Raw genomic sequence first — 21243 nt, forward strand, 5'->3', positions numbered from 1 at the left:
ATGGCAACAACATTATAGTACCTTATTCAACTGTGTCCAAAGCGATCTGTATAAGGTGGGCAATATTGAGAGCGATGACTCAATGGTCATCATGTCACACTTAGTGTACCAAGCTATAAACAAGCTATCTGTTAACAAGGCAAGTGGCTTAGATCATGTTACTGCTGAACACCTTAAATATGTCAGTCCAAGGATAGCTCCTCTCCTTGCTATCTGTTTTACTGGCTTTATGGTCCATGGCTTGTTACTAGACTCAATGTTGTCTGTACTGTTAGTGTCAGTCATTAAGAACAAAGCTGGAAAGTATGCAGCCTAGATAACTACAGGCCTATAGCTCTAGCCAGCATCCTGTCAAAATTCCTAGAAAGAATACTGCTGGATAGAGTACATGAATTTATCAACTCCACAGATAACCAGTTTGGTTTTAAAGCCAAACATGGCACTGACTTATGTATATAGGCCTTAAAGGAAATTGTAAACAAATACAAAGGCCAAAACTCATCAGATCTTATGTATTTTACTGATGCTTCTAAAGCTTTTGATCATGTTAATCATAGAAAGTTGTTTGTTAGATTGAGTCAAAGAGGGGTGCCTAAATACATTGTGAGAATCCTGGTTTATTGATATGCCCACCAGACTATGCAAGTAAAATGGGGTAATAGCATTTCAGCCCCATTTGGGATTAGCAGTGGTGTCAGACAAGGGGGAATTCTGTCCCAGTTCTCCACAATTTATACATTGATGATTTGTCCAAGCAGTTGAAAGCCTGTAACACTGGGTGCATGACTAGTAATACCTTGGTCAACCATATTATGTATGCAGATGACCTTGTCATCCTTAGTCCTTGTAGCGCTGGTCTCCAGCAGCTCCTTGATATATGTTCTGTGTACAGTGTGGAGCATGATATCATATACAGTGTTAGTTGTCATGATCTGCAGAACCAAAGAGGTCAATCATCTAAAATTTCCTGATTTTAAATTGTCTAATAATAATCTTGTGGTATGTAATAAGGTGAAATATCTTGGACATTATATTACTGAGCAAATGACAGACAATGATGATATTTATAGGCAATGCCACATGATGTATGCACAAGCAAACACTGTCACGCAAGTTTGGTATGTGATCAGTTTGTGTGAATATGTCTCTGTTCAGAGCATATTGTACCCCACTTTATACTGCACACCTGTGGTTAAACTACAAAAAAAGCAAGCTTACAGAGGCTTCAAGTAGCTTATAATGATGCTATGAGAATACTACTAAAAAGACCTAGATGATGTAGTGCAAGTGAAATGTTTCTGGCTGCAGGAGTCAGTACCTTTCAGGCTCTTCTACAAAATCCATCCATCCATCCATTATCTTAACCGCTTATCCTGCTCCCAGGGTCGCGGGGATGCTGGAGCCCATTCCAGCAGTCATTGGGCGGCAGGCGGGGAGACACCCTGGACAGGCCGCCGGGCCCACACACACACACACACACGCACACACACACACACACACCCATTCATTCCTAGGGACAATTTAGTACTGCCAATTCACCTGATTTACATGTCTTTGGACTGTGGGAGGAAACCGGAGCCCCCGGAGGAAACCCACGCGGACACGGAGAGAACATGCAAACTACACACACTGGACGACCCGGGATGACCCACCAAGCTTGGACTACCCTGGGGCTCGAACCCAGGACACCTTCTTGCTGTGAGGCGACCGCGCTAACCATTGCGCCACCGTGCAACCTCTTCTAAGAAATCTCATGTATAAATGTATTTGCCGGCTCAATGACTGATAATGTAATCATCATGAGTGCCACATGCTACCAATACCGGCAGTGGGACCACTGGTATAGCTGCCTTCTTATAAGACACTGATTTATTCCATTTATGTTATTTTATTGTGTTTACTCTGTGTATTGTCTGGGGTTTGTCTTTTGCCTATTTGTCTGTCTGTTGTGGACCCCGTGTCTGCAATAAGTTTTGAATTGAATTGAATTGAATTGAACTGAGCAGAGGATTGACCAGCAGGCCCTAAAAAGCCTTATAAAATTTATGAGTCAGACCGTCAGGCCTCGGAGCCTTGTTATTATGTAGATCACCGATAGCTTTTATGATTTCTTCACGGGTGACCGGCCTGCTCAGCAGCTCTTTCTGTGTATCCAAGGCTTAAGGAAGCATGATAGATGAAAATAAAATTATGCATCAAATCCTCTGAATGATGGCCTGATTCAGAATTGTACAGGCGTTCACAGAATTCAAGAAACGAGTTGTTAATAGCCTTGTTATGAATTCTTTTACCAGACTTGTCTTTTATAACTGGAATAGCCTGGGAGCCAGCCTTTGCTTGACTAACTTTGCTAAATATTTACTTGACTTGTCTCCGAATTTGGCCTGTCCAGGGTGTCTCCCTGCCTGCCGCCCGATGACCGCTGGAATAGGCTCCAGCATCCCCGCAACCCTGAGAGCAGGATAAGCGGCTAAGATAACGGATGGATGGATGGATGGATGTATGTATGTTTCCGAATTCATACATCTTATGCTTGGAAAACAGAATGGATTTCTGGGCCTCTTTAGACAACAGAGTGTCCAGAGCTACTGTAGTGGCTTCAGTTTGAAGTCCCAGGTCCTCTGAAGGATTAAGGTTAAACTCTCCCTGCAGCTTGGTTAGTTGTTGTTCAAGAATGAGCTGTTCAGCCCTCTGCTTTTTCTTTAGATTTGCTGAGAAAGAAATAGTGAAGCCACGGATAACAGCCTTAGCGGTCTCCCAGAGTAAATTAGGAGAAACACCAGGAGTGTCATTCTCTGTAATAAAATTATTAAACTGCTCTGTAACATACTGTCCAAAATTTTGGGTTTTAAGAAGGTGATTTGGAAACCACCACTGCCCCCTGGGGCATTGGACCTTGCTGGACATGACCAAAAAACACTGGTGCATGATCACTAATAATAATAACGCCAATCGAACAGGAAAGAACCCTCTGGAGGACATATTTAGGAGTAAAAAATTAATCAGTTCTAGAGGACGAATTATGAACCTTTGAATAAAATGTATACTGCCCGTCAGTGGGGTGGAGAGTCCTCCATGTGTCAATTAAATGGCTATCACTGCAGCAGCCAAGTAGAGAACGACCATGGGCCACATTAGACTGTGTTGTTTTACTGGATCTATCCAGGCGTGGATTTAAACAACAGTTGAAGTCACCAGCTATTACAGAGGACTCAACAATCTAATTATTCTTACCCTTCCACCTTTGCCTCGGGGTTCTGACTTTGTTTTGTGTACTTAAACACAGAGGGCACAAAAGACAGATGGGCATTCTTTGTCATGGCCGTTGCCATGTTTAGGTGAAAACGGAGGTTAGCTTTCTCGCTAACGTGTCGAGATTGAACTCGGTCTGGACGCTCCTGGCGAGAATTGTTTCTCCTATCCATACTGATTTGTATCTTGAACGGTCCAAAACTACTAATCAGTCAAAGTGGATCGACAGATTTACTAATGAATATTTATGCAGGAGCTGGCAAAGACGCGTCTACTCGCTCCCCATGCTGACAAGCCTCCCTGATCGATTGTTTTAGTGAGATTCATCCATCCATCCAACCGTTTATCCAGCCCTCATGGTCGCGGGGATGCAGGAGCCTATTCCAGCAGTCATTGGGTGGCAGGCGGGAAGACACCCTGGACAGGCCGCCACAGGCCCACCACACACACACACACACACACACACACACACACACACACACACACACACACACACACACACACACTCCTAGGGCCAATTTAGTATGGCCAATTCACCTGACCTGCATGTCTTTGGACTGTGGGAGGAAACCAGAGCCCCCGGAGGAAACCCACGCTGACACAGGGAGAAGATGCAAACTCCACACAGAACGACCTGGGATTACCCACCAAGGTTGGACTACCCCGGGGCCCGACCCAGGACCTTCTTGCTGTGAGGCGACCACGCTAACCACTGCGCCACCGTGCCGCCTAATGAGTTTCATGAGAGAGTGAATTTCACTTCCTACCTTGCAGAAATACAACAGAATTGTGACTTAAAATGGCCACAACAGCTGAACCAGAACAGAAACAGCAAAAAACAAAACAAAACAAAACAAAAACAAAAATTAAAAAAACAAACAAAAACGAGCGCGCCCTCTGGTGGCTACTCTAATTAATTTACCTCCTTACACCTACCCCCTCCTTGCTTGATGACGTCCCTGACTACGCACCTTACACCTTTAAATACTTCAACTGTTAAAAGTAACGGGGAGTGCAGAAGAGAGGTGAAGAAGAGAGTGCGGGCAGGGTGGAGTGGGTGGAGAAGAGTGTCAGGAGTGATTTGCGACAGCGGGGTACCAGCAAGAGTTAAAGGGAAGGTTTGGTCGGGCGTCCCTATAGACACAACTGGCCGTGTCTGCGGGTGGGAAGCTGGATGTGGGTATTTGTCCTGGTCGCTGCACTAGCGCCTCCTCTGGTCGGTCGGAGCGACCCCCTGGATCGGCAAGAGGGGGTCGAACAGCGACCGGGGCGGCTCAAAAAGAGCGGGGTAATCGGCCAGATTCAATTGGGGAGAAAAGTTAAAAAAAGAAAAGAAAAGAAGAAGGTTTCCAAGATGGTGGTGGGACCAGCTATGTTGTATGTTTCGGAGACAGTGGCACTGACGAAAAGACGGGAGACGGAGCCGGAGGTGACAGAGTTAAAGATGCTAAGATTGTCGCTGGGAGTGACGAAGAAGGACAGGATTAGGAACGAGGAGACAAAGCAAGAGAGGCAAGATTGAGATGGCTTGGACATGTGTGAGGAGAGATGCTGGGTATATTGGGAGAAGGATGCTGAATATGGAGCTGCCAGGGAAGAGGAAAAGAGGACGGCCAAAGAGGAGGTTTATGGATGTGGTGAGAGAGGACATGCGGGTGGCTGGTGTGACAGAGGAAGATGCAGAGGACAGGAAGCGATGGAAATGGATGACCCGCTGTGGCGACCCCTAATGGGAGCAGCCGGAAGTAGTAGTAGTAGTAGTAAATAGATTATATGTAAATAGGGGGTTGTAGTCAGATAGATGTTACTTTAAACGGCTAGAGCATATTGAGCTTCAATATTAAAGATGTAATCTTATTTGATACCTTTTCTTGCTGGCATTCGATGTATTAGCGCTCTTTACTGGCTCCTGTATGAGCTGGTTTCTGTTGGTGCTGGTGGGGTTCTCCATTTCCACCAAGTAATCAAATGTAATGGAGCAGCACAGGAAATGTGCCTAGCCTTTCACAAAATGAAGGGAAAAAAAACAAGAAGAAGGCGCTTGAATGTCAAATGTGAAAGAGTAAGCAATACGCACTACAAAAATAAAACAAATATCCATTTTTTTATTATGTTTAAACATTTGATATGGCTTGACACTGCTCAATATTTTTGTGTCGGATGACATTGTTGATCAGTCCCCTTCCTCCAAAGTACACATGCTACCACTGGATTATCGTCTCAGCACCATGCTAATGCTACACTGCACACTGAGCCCACACAGACATATAATGTCAGCAACATTTGCAATTAATTTATGAAGTTAACTCAGTCGATAAAGACAAACTAATCTGCAGGATTTTGCAGCACTTCAGCTACAAAAAAAGGAAATGGCCACACAGCAGCTTCAACAAATTGTATCAATAATCAATAATCTCTCTCTCTCTCTCTCTCTCTCTCTCACTCTCTCTCTCTCTCTCTCTCTCAGTTCAATTCAATAATGCTTTATTGGCATGACTGCATACATTACAATGTTGCCAAAGCAGGTGACAGTGAAATGGATTAATAGAGTATTAAAAAAAATAAAGTAAATGGAAAAAGGAATAGGTAGAACTTTTAGAAATATAGGATAGTTTTGAACAGTAATTGACAGTAATTGGAACAGTAATTGATGGTGTTTTGGTCACACACTGACCCTTAGGCTATGGCATTCTGACACATATTGTGCTGCAAGGTGTGCGCTTTGGCCCTCTCCTAAAATAAGTGGCCACTTCTCTTTCTCATCCAGGAGTAGAAAATGTGGAATCTGGTTTTCAAATTTCTGCTGGTATTTACTGGTACTCTCTCTCTCTCTCTCTCCTTCCTCAGCTTTTCTCCTTCCATGGCTGGTTGGCGGGGTCGTCCGTGGCCTCTTCCCCCTGCTTGTCTTGCTGATTGTCTCCTTTCTGGTCATGAGGAGGAGGAGACACCGAGAGGTTGAAGTGAAGACCAGCGATACAGATTGTGAGTCTGAACTCTGCTCACCTTCTGACACTTGTGCTGCACTGCAGATTTCACAGAGACTGACTGTTACAAAGACTGCTTTTAACCAAACAAGCAGTAACAAGAAAAAATCAGAAAAACACCATTCAAAATAAACTAGTTTTACATTAACTATCAAACGTTCTTAACAACCATGCGCACAATTTGCAGGCACTCTACCTAAATATAAAAGATACATCTTATCATCTCTTTTTTTACTTTACAAATTTCTCAGTAATTTGTCAACTGTGGAAAAAGTTAAAGTCCAGGAAAACTGACGTTAAAGAAATGGTTTTATTTATAAATAAACGGGGGGCAGCATGGTGGCGCAATGGTTAGCGTGGTCGCCCCACAGCAAGAAGGTCCTGGGTTCGAGCCCTGGCATAGTCCAAACTTGGGGGTCATCCCGGGTCATCCTCTGTGTGGAGTTTGTATGTTCTCCCCATGTCTGCGTGGGTTTCCTCCCACAGTCCAAAGACATGTAGATCAGGTGAATCAGCCATACTATATTGTGTTTATGTGTGTGTGTGTGATACACGTCACATCTAAATGTCTTTCTAGCACCTCACAGTCAGCCACAAGTGTAAGTCTAGTGCAGTCAGAAGACAGTTTACCTGCTAAGTGCCCTGCGAAGGAAGCCAAAACAAGGGTTCCCCCTGAACTGCCAACAGAGATACTTGTGTGATTTACAGTTACAAACTGGAACGTTTAAAAATTAAAATATGTGGCATCAGATTACCTCTCCTGTCATCAATCTGCACCTATTACATATTTTTAAAGAAAGTAAAGGGGGGGTCCAAATGGGGACTGTTTATTTACCCACAGGCTATGCAGGAAAAGGGAAACGAGGGGAGCTCTGGGGGGTCTACTCTGCGAACTCACATTCTGGCTTCTGCAGTCACTTCTGCCACCTATGTGCAGGGTTCACACAATAAATGAGCCATGGCATCTTTAAGGCACCTAACAACATACACATCATTCCCCATGCACACCTTACACTAACGATTCCACTGGTATATATTGTGCACACCAAATTACTGTAATTGTTTCCTGTAGTATGCTGCCTGGACAATACCACTTTTCAAGGCCTTTGACGGTTTTTAGGCAATTCTCCTTCACATTCTGTTTCCAATTATATATTTTATCTTCTTTTTTTTTAAAATTTGTCATATGTGGAAATAAAGAAACAAACAATCAAACTGTTATGGCTCCCGCTTCAGCCCTCGATTCTGTATAGTTAATTTTAACTCCACTAGTCATCTCCCTTTTTTAGTCATGTGTGTTATATACTACGTCACCTGTATTGTGTATTTTCCAGTAAGCTATTTATTTCCCAGACTGTTTCTTAACTGCAACCTTCAGTCTTTGTAGCTTGGACGTCCATGCCCTCCCCAACGACCTGCGGGGTTGTGCAATGGTGAGAACACAAGATAATATCGGCCAAGTTGAGAGAAAATGGGGGAAAAATTGAAAAGCGTCCAAGAAAAATCTATCATATGTGGAGAATTTGTTCTCCCTTTCTCTAAATCTGAGGAGCAAAGTCATCAGGTAGCGAAGCCACAACAAATAGCCCTGTTCTACATCCACCGTGGAAAATACTGATAATGTATTGATGTTTCTCTATGTAGGTCCGTCCAACTTCTCTCTGTATTTCAACTTCCAGTTCTTGTCTTCAAGCTGCACCCAAGTTATTAATGCAGACATTTTCAAGTTGAACTTCGCACTTATCTACACCTGCAAAGCATGTTGTGCAACGAAAAGATTAGATGGTCCCCCCTCCGTTTTTTCTCCCCAATTGTACTTGACCAATTACCCTATTTTGCTCCACCCCCTCTGCCGATCCGGGGAGGGCGGCAGACTACCTCATGCCTCCTCCAATACACGTGGAGTCACCAGCCGCTTCTTTTCACCTGACAGTGAGGAGTTTCACCAGGGGGCGTAGCACATGGGAGGATCACGGTATCCCCCCCCAACAGGCGCCCCGACCAACCAGAGGAGGGGCTAGTGCAGCGACCAGGACACATACCCACATCTGGCGTCCCACCCGCAGACACAGCCAATTGTGTCTGTAGGGACACCCAACCAAGCCGGAGGTAACGTGGGGATTCAAACCAGTGTTCCCTGTGTTGGTAGGCAATGGAATAGACCACTACGCCACCCGGACGCCCCTAGATGGTCTTTCTGATAATAAACTAGTAAGGTCCGTATAAGAATTTCTGGTAGCCTTGACCTGAACGGTATGTCATTTTATCCAGAAGAGAATCAGCATCATTAATGTACAGTAACATATGTAGTCTTGGCCAGCATATCACCATTAGCCTGTGGGGTTATTGAGTACCTACCTAAGAGCCTCGACTTAGGTGCTTTGGTTTTCCAATGTCATGGCAGAGTCTTAATAAGATTATACAACCATTTCCCTGGCAAATGCATTATATTTAAATTTTTTGCGTAAGCTATAAAGGATTTCCATCCCCATTTTCAGTGAAAAATACTTCTTGAGAGAACTCGTTCATTACTAAGTCTCTCTTTTTTCCCCCAGTAAATCTCTCTTATAATACTTGTGATATCCACTTCTTGCCAGTCTTGCTAACTCCTTGTCTCTTAAGAGGTACCTGAAAAGACTGCAGGACAGAAAGAATATTCAGAATATTAAAAGTAAAATTTAATTTCATGTTCAATTGAACATACATCATGAAAACAAACAGTAAAGCGCTTAACAGGCATGCAACTGCCTGGCACCCATTTAAATCCCAAGATTACATTTTTTCGGTAAAAATGTACAGTGCGATGCATATGTTAATATCGAATCAGAACTGTAAAAAAACTATTCTAATAAAAGAAATACAAGATTGCTTCTTTAAAAAAAAACCCAAATTCAAGTCATCAGCATGTGGAGATGTCGGTGTGTTTGGGAGGACATGGTGGTTACTCTGGTGGTCCCCCTGTAGCAACATCCACTCTCACCTTTTTGGCTTGGCATACATATTGGGGCATCTCTACCCAGGTTGCTACGAACCAGTTGTAGAGACATTTGTGTAAGAGGGCTGTCACACAACTAAAACTCAGTTGACTGAATACAGTTAAGACAACAGAATTAAAAATAAATACATAAAACTGGAGTAACCTTAAATCCCTCCATTGTAGGCTGTGTAATCTATCTAGGCTTTTTCTGTTGCAGGCAGGTATTTGCAGCTACATCATTCGACAGTAAATCAACTGGAATATGAGAACATGATGACAGAAAATTAGGGAATGCTTTTGACCTTCAGTATTACGGACATGGGGATTTATTTTTACGAGGTCATATCAAAGTTAAAAACAACGCATTGTGTGGAACAACTGAATTCAACACACAATGCTGCGGCTGAACTGCCTTGCTCAGTGGTGTCTCATAGCTTCAGTTAATAAATGACTGAACAAATACAACGTTGTAGAGTTTTAGTATGAATGAACAAGTCCAGGTCAAACAGTTACACTCATATACGGAGAAAAATGAGAACTTCTTGCTCAACAACAGCTGTGGTCAATATCATAGTGTTGTGGCGGACACTAGGGGCTATGCCTCTCACCCAGCAGGGCTGTGAGCTGGGGGCGTGGTTTACGTTCCCAGGCTCTCTGGTGCAAGGTTGTTCCTGTTTCAGTTTGGTTTTGGAGCTGAGGAATAAAGTTCAAACTCGCCTTCGTCTCCTGTGTTTTTCCTCATCCTGCCACAGTGTGTACTTAAAATGTATATAAACAAAAGCTTAGCCAAATGAGAGGCAGAGTTGACAATTCAAAGCCAAGAGCTCTGTATGTTCACCCCGGAGACCCACTGAAGTCAGCATTGCAGCTAAATGCTATAGGGTGAGGGAATATTTAAGCCAGTGTTTAAGAAATGACAGTGCTATCTGGCCATCTTCTCCCCCCCTTTGCACCCCAACCAACCAGAGGAGGCGCTAATGCAGTGACCAGGACACATACCCACGTCCAGCTTCCCACCCGCAGACACGGCCAATTGTGTCTGCAGGGACACCCAACCAAGCGGGAGGCAACACAGGGATTCGAACCGAAGATCCCCGTGCTGGTAGGCAACAGAATAGACCGCTATGCTACCTATCTGGCCATCTTTTTGTCAAATTATTTGTCAACATGTCTAGCACAACTCTAGGGTAAGGTCAGATTTAGAGTGCATAAACGCTAAATGAATCCAAAGGAAAACAGTGACGATACAGATTTTTGATGGGGATAAATATGGCTGAATGTGAAGGACCTGAGGCTGGGATGTAAAGGAGTAGTATCGCCATTAGGATGGTAAGAGTGGTAAATATCGTCAACCCACACAGATATGCAAAAAGATATTGATTGTTTCGTACATAAAACTAAAGCAAAATCAGGCCAAATTTACCAAGACCCATTACGCAGACAGGGATTTTGTGTTGTGCAGAACTGATTTTCTATTCTACAAATAACAATTATTAATGGGGGCTCACTTAATTCACCAGACTAAAAGACAAAAAGACTTCTATTTCCTGAGATAGAGGCACTCACATTTTAATCAAAATAATACATGGAAAATTGTGAGAGCTATTTCTGGTAAAAATAAGGTAGTTTGACATTGGCTACATGGCAAAAACATAAAAGAATTGTGTTTGTCATTGTAAACCAACAACCTAAGTCTTGGACCATGCAGATAGCACGGACATGTCTTTGGTCTCAGGGGAGAATATGTTGGGATAAATACACTTCAAGTGTGCCTCAGTTTGTGTATGTAAAAGCATGGTCTGGATTTGTAGTGTAGTTTCATGGAATGAAAACAGTTCATGCAGAATCCCAGTTGTTTCATGTTTCTCAACACTGGTGTCAACCATCCCAGTCATGAGGTATTTATCCAGTTGATCACTGACAGGATTCATATCACTATGGAGTTCTTCCTACTTAGAGCCTGTCTGACTGGACTGGACTCCAGGGCCAGGTCAACCTCCAAAAAGTCTGGTTGATCAATGTCTGGAGAATTTTGTTCTTTCTCCTCTTGCCTCTTATCTTCCTCCTCATTTCTCTTCCCCCTTTGGCACATTCCGGACTTAGCAGGTCCCACCAGTGCCAAGCAGATGGCGCCCAATGCCATGCCCACCACACAGGAATAGAAGGCAGAGCCATAGTCTTGAGTGATATCCACCAACACACCTGATATGGAAAGACATTAGATAGACATTGGAATACAATTCAGTGTGTGTTGAAGACCTAGCAAGTTCTGTATAACACATTTCATCTGGATCAATGAGCTAAGTTTCTTATAGATTTAAACAAAATGCCATTTGGCTGCAGTATGTGAAGATATTACTTAATACGAAAAGAAAAATAGTAACAGTGAGACGCCCTGTACCTCCTAGTGGTGGTCCAGCCAGTCCAGCAAAACTCTGGATGCACACGTACACTCCTACTGAGGATGCCATCTTCTTGACGCCCACCACATCCTCTTCTGCCAGCAGAGGGATGTGTGTGGAACCTACTGTGCCCATGAAAAATCCATAGAGAGCACAGCACACAACCAGGCCCCAAAACTCCCACACCAGTGTGAAGGCCAACAGCACCAGGCACAGCAGAACTACACATCCCAACAGGACTCGGGTCTTCCTGCAGCAAACCTTGTTTAACACCACTCCAATGGACAAGCGGCCACAAACCTCTGACACTGCCATTACAGAGAGCATATAGGAAGCCATATTTGGGTCGACACCCCGGCTCTTGCTGAGTTCGATAATATAGAGCTGTGGGGCAAAAAAGGCCAGCGTAGCAAACAGGCCAAAAAGAGAATAGAAAATAAAGCCACCATCTTTGAGCACTGAGAAGTCCAGGAGCTTGGGCTTAGAGGGTTGGAGAGGACCCTCCTTAACCTCTCCTTCTTCATCTCTCACTCCAGCCTCCAGCTGCTTCACTGGGGAGGAGGCTGTAGACAGTGATGGTCCCTGGGCTTCCTTTTCTTCTTCTTCTTCACTATCCATCAGAGCCTTGCTTTCTGCTGTGGCTGTTGCAGCCTGAAGATCTGCAGTTGAGGCAGAGAGGGAGGTGACGCCCGAGTCCTGAGACTCGTTGGAATTTCCTGAGCTAATAGATGTTCGCGTTATCTCATTATCCATTTCATAGACTGTCTCTAGTTGTTTTAAAGAGAGAGACTGTTTCTCAGATTCATCTTCTGCTCTCTCAGTCTCTGGCTCAATGATGATTGGACGAAGAAGAGCACCACAGCCAATTACAGAGGCCTGGAGGATGCCAATGATAACAAAACAATAGCGCCAACCAATTTGCTTCTTCAGTGCAGTAAAAGCTGGGCAGAGAAGGAAAAAAAGGGGTAACATGCACATAATTAGCCATCAAAAAAATATTGCTTCCGTTTTGATATTTGTTGTCCAATCACACCAGTTAAGCACTGTTATTGGAGTGAAAGTGTTCCTCATTATTAGCCGCCACATGGCATCAGCAAGACAAAGCAATGGAAACAGCTTGCTTTTTTTTTTATCTTTCATGATAGACATAATTCCCATTGCACTAAAAATCTATATAGGTTGAGACTCACCTGGTGCAAATGCAAACATGGCAAAGGACTCTCCAGAGGACGCCATGGAGGTTACAAGGGCTCGTCGTTTGGAGAAGTACTGGGCAAGAATAGTGACAGTAGGGAGGAAGGTGAGGCAATAGCCTAGGCCTGTGAACACATAGGATAAAAAGGGGACATCACAGCTACTGGCCCCGCTTGTACGAACACAAAGGGCTCAGGGTGGGTCAAAGATCAAGGTTGACAGAAGTCAAGCTGTCAGGTCACTCCAGTGTCAAAGATGGCAGGTTGATGGAGCTGACTCCAGCTTTTTTTTACAGCGACCGCTGAAAGATAAATGCATTTAAAAACAAAGAGACAGACAAGGGGAGAGAAGAGAAGGGGTTGTCAAGTTAGATCTTATCCATTTTTAGAGGTGAGAGAAACACGACTATCACGATGAGGGAGCTAACAGTGCATTCATCTGTAAAAAAAAAAAAAAAAAGTTAATATGACCCAGGAGAGATCAGGCATTTTTCAGAATTAGCTTTTCACCTCCAACTGTCTTTCCTGTTATTCAGAACAAATCTGCTGAAATGGAAAGCTTTCTGAACACATGTTTTCATTCAGTCAATTTTTTCTCCTCAGCAATTTTCTGTTCTGTCAATCCAAATCTGAAAGGGAATTTGTTTTGGATATGATATATTCCCGGTCCAGTTTTCTGCTCGGTCATTTTCTGTTCTGTCCTTCCTAAAGATTTCGGATAAAGTGGACCTCAGAACATGGTGTTAAGCAGGAGGCGGTTCACCTCAGACATTGGCAAATAATGGAAGAGACATGTCAATCATGGCACTGCTAGGGAGTCCCTTTTTTCATTCATTAATGTATGAGCTGTTAAGAATAAAACAATCTACAAGAGTAAAACAAACCCTTCTTAAATTGCACCTTATGCCAACAAAACAATTTCAACTAGTTCGCTACAAAACATAAATACCACCAATAACAAACAGACAGATGGATAGTTGGCCAGACAGACAGAAATAGATGCAGTATGCACAAGGCTCAGCATTTCCGGTTTTTATTTTTCAAAGCCATCCAGCATGCTGAAATTTCGCCACAAGAGGACACTGTTACATAACCTCACACGAAAAGGAACAACTTTTGGATCCATGGAAACATAAAATCCGGGTGAAAATCAGTTTAAAAATCTGAGTATTTTTCAGTGAAAATTGGTAAAGACTGAAAACACTGAGACTTGAGTATGCACCGTCTATGGCAGGTTGAGATGTTGTGTGTGACAAGTACCTGAGATAATGCCAATGGTGATATACATCTCATTGATGGATTTGATGAAGGCAGACGTGATGGTCCCCAGGCTGATGAGGAAGCCGCCCATCATCACTACTGGCTGGTAGCCAAAACGATTGCTCAACACTGTGGACAGAGGGGCTGAAAGATGGGAAGGACAAAAACAGAACTGTTATTTATTGTACCTTGATATGCTTCATAAATAATTTTAGCAACTGTTTGAAACTCACTGGAATCTGGCTGATAATGGACTATGGTATATTGAGTGTTACCCTATCATTTTTATTCATGAAATGCAACAAGGGGGCAGTTGGTTTATTAAAGAGTAACTAAACCCTAGACAATTTTAGTGAGTTTGCTGATATCTACAGGTTAAAAACCATGTAAAGGTTAAAAACATGGCAGGCTGACCTTGGTACTCTGTGATGTAAGCACAGCAGGATAAACACAGCTGCAGCTAATAACATTATAACTTTGAACAATAATCAATAACTTAGCATAATTATTACTGGGCACAGCTCTCAGCATTGACAGACAGACAGAGCCAGCACTAACAATTGTCAATAGTACTGTCAATGTTGGTTCTTTGGCACACCTATACCCGACAGAGCCATTACTAATGTTATTATCTGCAGCTGTGTTTATCCTGCTATACTAACATCTTATAGTACCAAGACCGCCTGTCATGTTTTTAACCTTTACATGGTTTTTAACCTGCAGACGTCAGAAAATTCACTAAAATGGTCTAGGGTTTAGTTGCTCTTTCAGATGCCAAGTTCCAACACTGAGGTTCAAAATTCAAACACTGGTTTCACCTTGCAACTCAGCCGGGTGTTACATTGAAGGGACTCATTTGCATAAATGCATAATTTAGTGTAACTATGATGGCTTTGTCCACATAAGTGAAATAACATTCCTATAAAAAAAAGAGTCTCAGTTTCATTGTCAAAATCAAGTGGCTTATCTGTTTGGGGGATTTTGTTGACAATAATTCATTTCAGGCCAAGAAACATTTTTTGTACATAAAGCTGACCGGGTTATACTCGGTGTCCCATGATGGACCACAAAATAGTGCTAACAACTACTTGGTGCTACCTAAAATCAGCATCTTTTTGTAATTTGGACTGAAAAGATATTGTTAATGGTCTAACTAAGTGAGCAGATTTAGTTGCCCTTAGAGGCAGGATTCTCATAACCGCTCTGTGGTGAGTGAGCACATGATCACACCATGTAACTGTAGGGTCGTTTTTTCTGTTGAGCATTATTTATGCTTGGTCACTTGACCCTTTTGATAGCTGATGTTCGCATTGAAATATTTTTCCCAATTTGGAATTACAAAATAATTTGAAATCTGTTGCAAAATTGGTGTGGTGACTACTCATAATGCTGCAGTGCATGGCTAATGCAAAGGCAGTCCCTTGTAATGTGTACTCTTACTCTACTAGTGCACATCAACAGAGCTGAAGATGGAAGTTAAGTGATCAGGGTAATAGAATACGCTTTAGGAATCTCACACTCCTTAGTGTCATGAGTGTACCAGAGTGAAGAGAGAGAATCTGTGCTATGGCTAATCAAATACACATACCACAGACGTTGCAGTAAACCCTAAATTACTGACCGGTGAAGGTGAGAATGAAGACACAGATGGAGATGGCCCAGGAGACTCGACTGTTGGTCTCTCCAAACTCTTCCATCAGGTCCTCTAGAAAGACACCAAGGCTTTTGATGGTGCCATAGGTGCACACCTCCACGAAAAAGAAGGCCACAGCCACAGCCCAGCCCCAGCCCCCATCAGGCACCTCCGGGTAAACACATGGCCCCAAACACCTCTGAGACTTGGATATCCTCATGGCTGAGCCGAGCCACCTGTGTAGAGAAAGGAGATCAAATGAGCACACGGGCATACTATCTAATGGGGCAAACAGTCAAATAACACATTTACAACAACGTTCAGGGTAAGTAATTGAGAGAGGGCAACATATGTAGGGAGTAGCCTTTTTATTGCAGGGTACAGCACCTCACTGGTAACTTGCCCAACCTCCCAAAAAGGTCTCATGATGAATTGCTGGTCTATGATGGTTGGGATACACTGCAAGACAGTTAAGAAGCACCTAAAACTGAGAAGGGGAAATGTTGCTCTAACTTTTACTGCCTCTGTTTTTTTTACACCATTTCTGACTCACTCGGGTGTTCTGTGGCCATGGAGAGGGTGGTGATGTAACAGTTTTATAAAAGATATACATAGATAGATATGGAGGTGAATAATTAATTTTAGTTCAAAGCTCCACAATAACAGCACACGCAATGGACGAACTATTTGATTTTTCTGAAAGGACTACGCTGACTAAAATGTCAACATATGTTTATTGATATTAAAAGTCACTAAAGTCACAGTAGTGCATTATTGCTTTATAACTAAAGCTTCAAGGCTTTACTAACTACATCTTGTCATACACATATTTTGGAATAGGCTGGATTAAATATTTTAGCTGTGCCTTATGTTAAATGTACATTTATTCGAAGATGATGGTTAAACCTTCTAATCAAACCTCAGGGACCTATCCTAATCTAGTCTGACCTCTATATGCACCCATTTCTTAATTGAAATTGTGGAGAAATGAGACACTACAAACAATATAGCAACAAACAACGTGGCCTTGTCCTTGAAAACCTTGAAGAATATACTGGGACTTGCATAAGTCCCTTTGGACTCGCAAGCGGACCTCTTTATCCGCACTGCAGTGCCGAGCGAGAAGGGATGATGTCAACCTCGTCCATCCCAGACCAGGAACTAACTCACCGTTGTTAGACGGTAGATACATACAACCCCCCGTCCTTTGACATCCACTAAACGGACGCAGCGAAGACATGCTACGTGTGCGTGTGTGGCTGAATCGTTATGGGAAATACCATAAATGTTGGTATTCATAGCAAAGTCCAGCATCCTGCCTGCTGTGATACTGTGTGCGTGTGGCAACGTCCAACACGATGTTAACCGTCTGAATCACCGTGCAACTTCACGTCCTACTCACCAGGTGACTTTGGTCGGGGATGGGCGACAGAAACGGCTGGCTGGTTTAGTGGTGGGGGGGCTTTTCTACCTCCCTATCATTCCGTTGTCCCCGTTGGGATTTTGTCGCTACGCTTTAAAACAACTCTTCGGCGGACCAATCGGGTTCTAGTCGAAAATCTGGGTTACTCGACGCTCCCATTAAAAGTTAAAACGAAAGAAAGAAAGAAAAGAAATGCTAACAAGATGCGATGCTCCGGCTGTGTCCGCTCTCCCCGCACCGCTGATGGATCTCAGGGCTCGGCGGACCGCTTCCTGTCCGTCTGAGCTCTCGTACCGGCTCCTGCCTGTTCCGCCGGCTCTCCGTACCAGATCAAGCCGGTATTCACACCCTGCGGGTGGGAGGAGTGTGTGTGTGTGTGTGTGTGTGTGTGTGTGTGTGTGTGTGTGTGTGTGTGTGTGTGTGTGTGTGCGTGTGTGTGTGTGTGTGTGTTGGGGGGGAGGGAGGCTGGGGGCGGTGGTCCACATCCGTGTCTCGGTTCCGTGTCTGTTTTCTCTATTTTTTTACTCCACCATCCTTTACCTCAGGACAACGTTACAACGTATTTACGTGCATCTGAGAGTTAATACTACACAAGCAAGGATCTAGAGGGCGCTAAGGAAGAAAAAAGAAGCAAGTGTTGGACGGGATGAAACTGGTTTATTCCGGTCTGCGTTAGTTAGTTAACAGGTGATGATTAGCGAGTAGCAGTATGGTTTCATGCCATGAAAGAGCACCACAGACAGGATGTTCGCTTTGAGAATGTTGATGGGGAAGTATAGAGAAGGCCAGAAAGAGTTACATTGTGTCTCTGTGGATTTAGAGAAAGCATACGACAGGGTGCCGAGAGAGGAGGTGTGGTATTGTATGAGGAAGTCGGGAGTTGCAGAGAAGCATGTAGGAGTGGTGCAGGATATGTATGAGGGAAGTGTGACAATGGTGAGGTGTGCGGCTGGAATGACAGATGGGTTCAAGGTGGAGGTGGGATTACATCAAGGATCGGCTCTGAGCCCTTTCTTGTTTGTAATGGTGATGGACAGGTTGACGGACGAGATCAAGCAGGAGTCTCCGTGGACTATGGTGTTCGCAGATTACAATGTGATCTGTAGTGAGAGTAGGGAGCAGGTTGAGGAGAGCCTGGAGAGGTGGAGGTATGCACTGGAGAGAAGAGGAATGAAAGTCAGTAGGAGCAAGACGGAATACCTATGCGTGAATGAGAGAGAGGACAGGGGACTGGTGAGGATGCAAGGAGTAGAGGTAACGAAGGTGGATGAGTTTAAATACTTGGGGTCAGCTGTACAACGTAACGGCGAGTGCGGAAGAGAGGTGAAGAAGAGAGTGCAGGCAGGGTGGAGTGGGTGGAGAAGAGTGTCAGGAGTGATTTGCGACAGAAGGGTACCAGCAAGAGTTAAAGGGAATGTTTACAAGACGGTTGTGATACCAGCTATGTTATATGGTTTGGAGACAGTGGCACTGATGAAAAGACAGGAGGCGGAGCTGGAGGTGGCAGAGTTGAAGATTAAAAGATTTTCATTGGGAGTGATGAAGAAGGACAGGATTAGGAACGAGTATATTAGAGGGACCGCTCAGGTTGGACGGTTTGGAGACAAAGCAAGAGAGGTAAGATTGAGATGGCTTGGACATGTGTGGAGGAGAGATACTGGGTATATTGGGAGAAGGATGCTGAATATGGAGCTGCCAGGGAAGAGGAAAAGAGGAGGGCGAAAGAGGAGGTTTATGGATGTGGTGAGGGAGGACATGCAGGTGGCTGGTGTGACAGAGGAAGGTGCAGAGGACAGGAAGAGATGGAAACGGATGATCCGCTGGGCGTCCCCCAACGGAAGCAGCCGAAAGTAGTAGTAGATGGAAGAAAGATTCTTAAGTCCCAAAATATCACGTTCACTTATTTTTTAGTAAAATGCTTTTATGTTTTCTTTTGTGTTAGAACCTGAATGCTTTTATTGAGATTTTAGTGAATTTGAACTTCTTGAAGCATGAAATACATGTGTAGCTTCTGCACATTGAGCTCAGAGCTCATTGGCTTAATGGAGGACTGCAGGGATTTAGGGGGCATAAATCTGTTTGATCACAAATGTAATAATATGCACATCAGGAGAACACTTACATCAGACGGAAGCTGTGTTCCTAAAGCACTCTGTATTTGGAAGCTACCTTTCGCAGTGTCTGTCAGTGAAAATATACAGTCTGAGTCTAACAAGTTCTTCATACTCAATAAAGTCAAAGAAATTCCCTTGAAGATACTACATAAACATTACCCATGTAACACATTTTTATTCAAATTTGTTCATTCTGTAACACAGAAGAAGAAACTCTTACATTTATTCTTTAATTGTCCTTATTCCTGTAAGCTATGGACAGATATTGCATTCTCATTTTTGCTACATTTAACAAACTGCTTAGTATAAAGGAGGTGTGGTCTTGTTCCTTGATTGCAATACTGGCTCGTCTCCTGTAGATAACGCTCTCAACATTACGTGTTTGTTTGGTAAATTGCACGTTCACAAATCCAAGGTGATGGGCCCCAAGCCCAATATTCGCTTATTTTACATCGATCTAATATTGGTTTTCAAGTCCCTTACCCAAATAACTTCTAACATAAAGGCAATGAAAACATCTCTCGTCTTGGAAAAAATATTAAGCACATTAGATAAACGAACAGCGTAGTTTTACTCCGTGGCTCTTATCATCATCGTCTGATCATCAGCCTCATAAGTTTATTTTTGTATCAACTTTTCCTTGTTTATTTATCAATTTTATTCCTTTTATTTTCAGTTTTGCATTGTATTATATTTAGACAATAATTATTATTTTTTATGTTTTGACTCTCCCCTGTACTGCAGTTCTGACATTGTATTGTTGCAATATATAAAACAATTGTACATGATAAAAAAAGAAATATATTCCACAAAAAAATACTTCCGGATCGTTAGCGATCGCACTGCGCATGTGCAGAAGCACACACACACACACACACATACACACACGCACACGCACGCACACACACACACACACCCACACACTCACACACACACCGTCACCCCGGACGCACCCGGGACACACAGGAAGGCTCCAGCAAGGCTGGATCGGGGCAGCAGGTCGTCGGGGAGCGCGGCCGGAAACGACGCTCAGCGTGCGCTTACAGGCAGAGCGAGAGCCTCGGAACGGACGTTCAGTATCGCGAGAGCGGCTTTCAGCGCGCGTGTCCCCGCTAGTGCGCCCCTGTGATGGAGGGGCAAAGACAGCAAATAGACGAAGATGACCCTGTTATCGACGACAGAGCACATGTAGAATTTGAATAAAATTAAGTGGTAAAAATGTTTTCTTTGCAAAGTGTTTTCCCACCCCAACACCCGATTTATTAAAAATAAAACCCGTAACTTTGTGTTCCCTAGCGTTGACAGAGCAATTTGAATGGGATGGCTATCAACCCAGCCATCATTAAGGGGTATTATTTAGTAAATTAATGCAAGTCACTCAGATACAATAGGATAAGACGGTGTTGGAGTCACAGGTTACTTGACATTTGGCGAAACTATCAGTTTAGGCTGTTACATTATTAAGCAAAAAATAAAAAAAATCAGCAAGCCAATCATGTAATAAGTGGTCGATAATGTAAAAACTATCATTGTTAAAACATCTTTTAAAGTATTGGATTCACGATTCTATTATTGGCTTTTTATTGTTTTGCCATTCTTCATTGTATTTGATTGTATTGCATCATCTGCAAGTATTACATTATCAGCTTTAACACACATGATTTGTTTGTTCATTTTATTCATTACTGCTAAATAATTCAGGTCCTTACCTGTCGAGCGTGCAACTCTTCAGGGCTGCTGTAACGAAGTGGCGGACACTCGGTAGGAGTAAACGGCTCTCCTTATCTCCAGGGTGCAGGCTGATCTAATGGGCTGTCTGTGAGACTATAAAATGGGGTCATAAGGTCTTGAAAATTACAAGAATGAAAACTGTACTGCATGTTGGCCGTCAGTCAAGCCAGCTGTGTCATGGAGTTTTGACCAATTGGAGGAGCTGGAATGCCTCTCCAAGTCCAACGAGCCCCTCTGCATAGCAAATACTCTCAACTGCTTGTACTGTGATCCA

At 43.4% G+C, this 21243-nt stretch overlaps 1 protein-coding gene across 1 annotated transcript; it reads right to left on the reverse strand.

Annotated features, from left to right (window-relative positions):
- Positions 1-8908: 8908 nt before the first annotated feature.
- On the reverse strand, positions 8909-17425 carry slc16a6b (solute carrier family 16 member 6b). The gene is made up of 6 exons (XM_056287955.1): positions 17104-17425; positions 15690-15937; positions 14069-14212; positions 12806-12934; positions 11615-12556; positions 8909-11415 (listed from the first exon to the last, which is right to left on the reverse strand). The coding sequence occupies exons 2-6, from the start codon at positions 15919-15921 to the stop codon at positions 11141-11143; spliced, it is 1722 nt and encodes a 573-aa protein (XP_056143930.1). The 5' UTR covers positions 15922-15937; positions 17104-17425; the 3' UTR covers positions 8909-11140.
- Positions 17426-21243: the final 3818 nt, after the last annotated feature.

This window comes from Lampris incognitus, chromosome 10, assembly GCF_029633865.1.
Source record: "Lampris incognitus isolate fLamInc1 chromosome 10, fLamInc1.hap2, whole genome shotgun sequence".
Classification (NCBI taxonomy): domain Eukaryota; kingdom Metazoa; phylum Chordata; class Actinopteri; order Lampriformes; family Lampridae; genus Lampris; species Lampris incognitus.

Coding starts and splice junctions, on each gene's coding strand:
- slc16a6b (XM_056287955.1), bottom strand. CDS start 15,921: ATGAGGATATCCAAGTCTCAGAGGTGTTTGGGGCCATGTGTTTACCCG. Junction 12,935..14,068: donor CACCATTGGCATTATCTCAG/GTACTTGTCACA, acceptor ATGTGTTCACAG/GCCTAGGCTATTGCCTCACC. Junction 11,416..11,614: donor GGCTGGACCACCACTAGGAG/GTACAGGGCGTC, acceptor TTTCCATATCAG/GTGTGTTGGTGGATATCACT.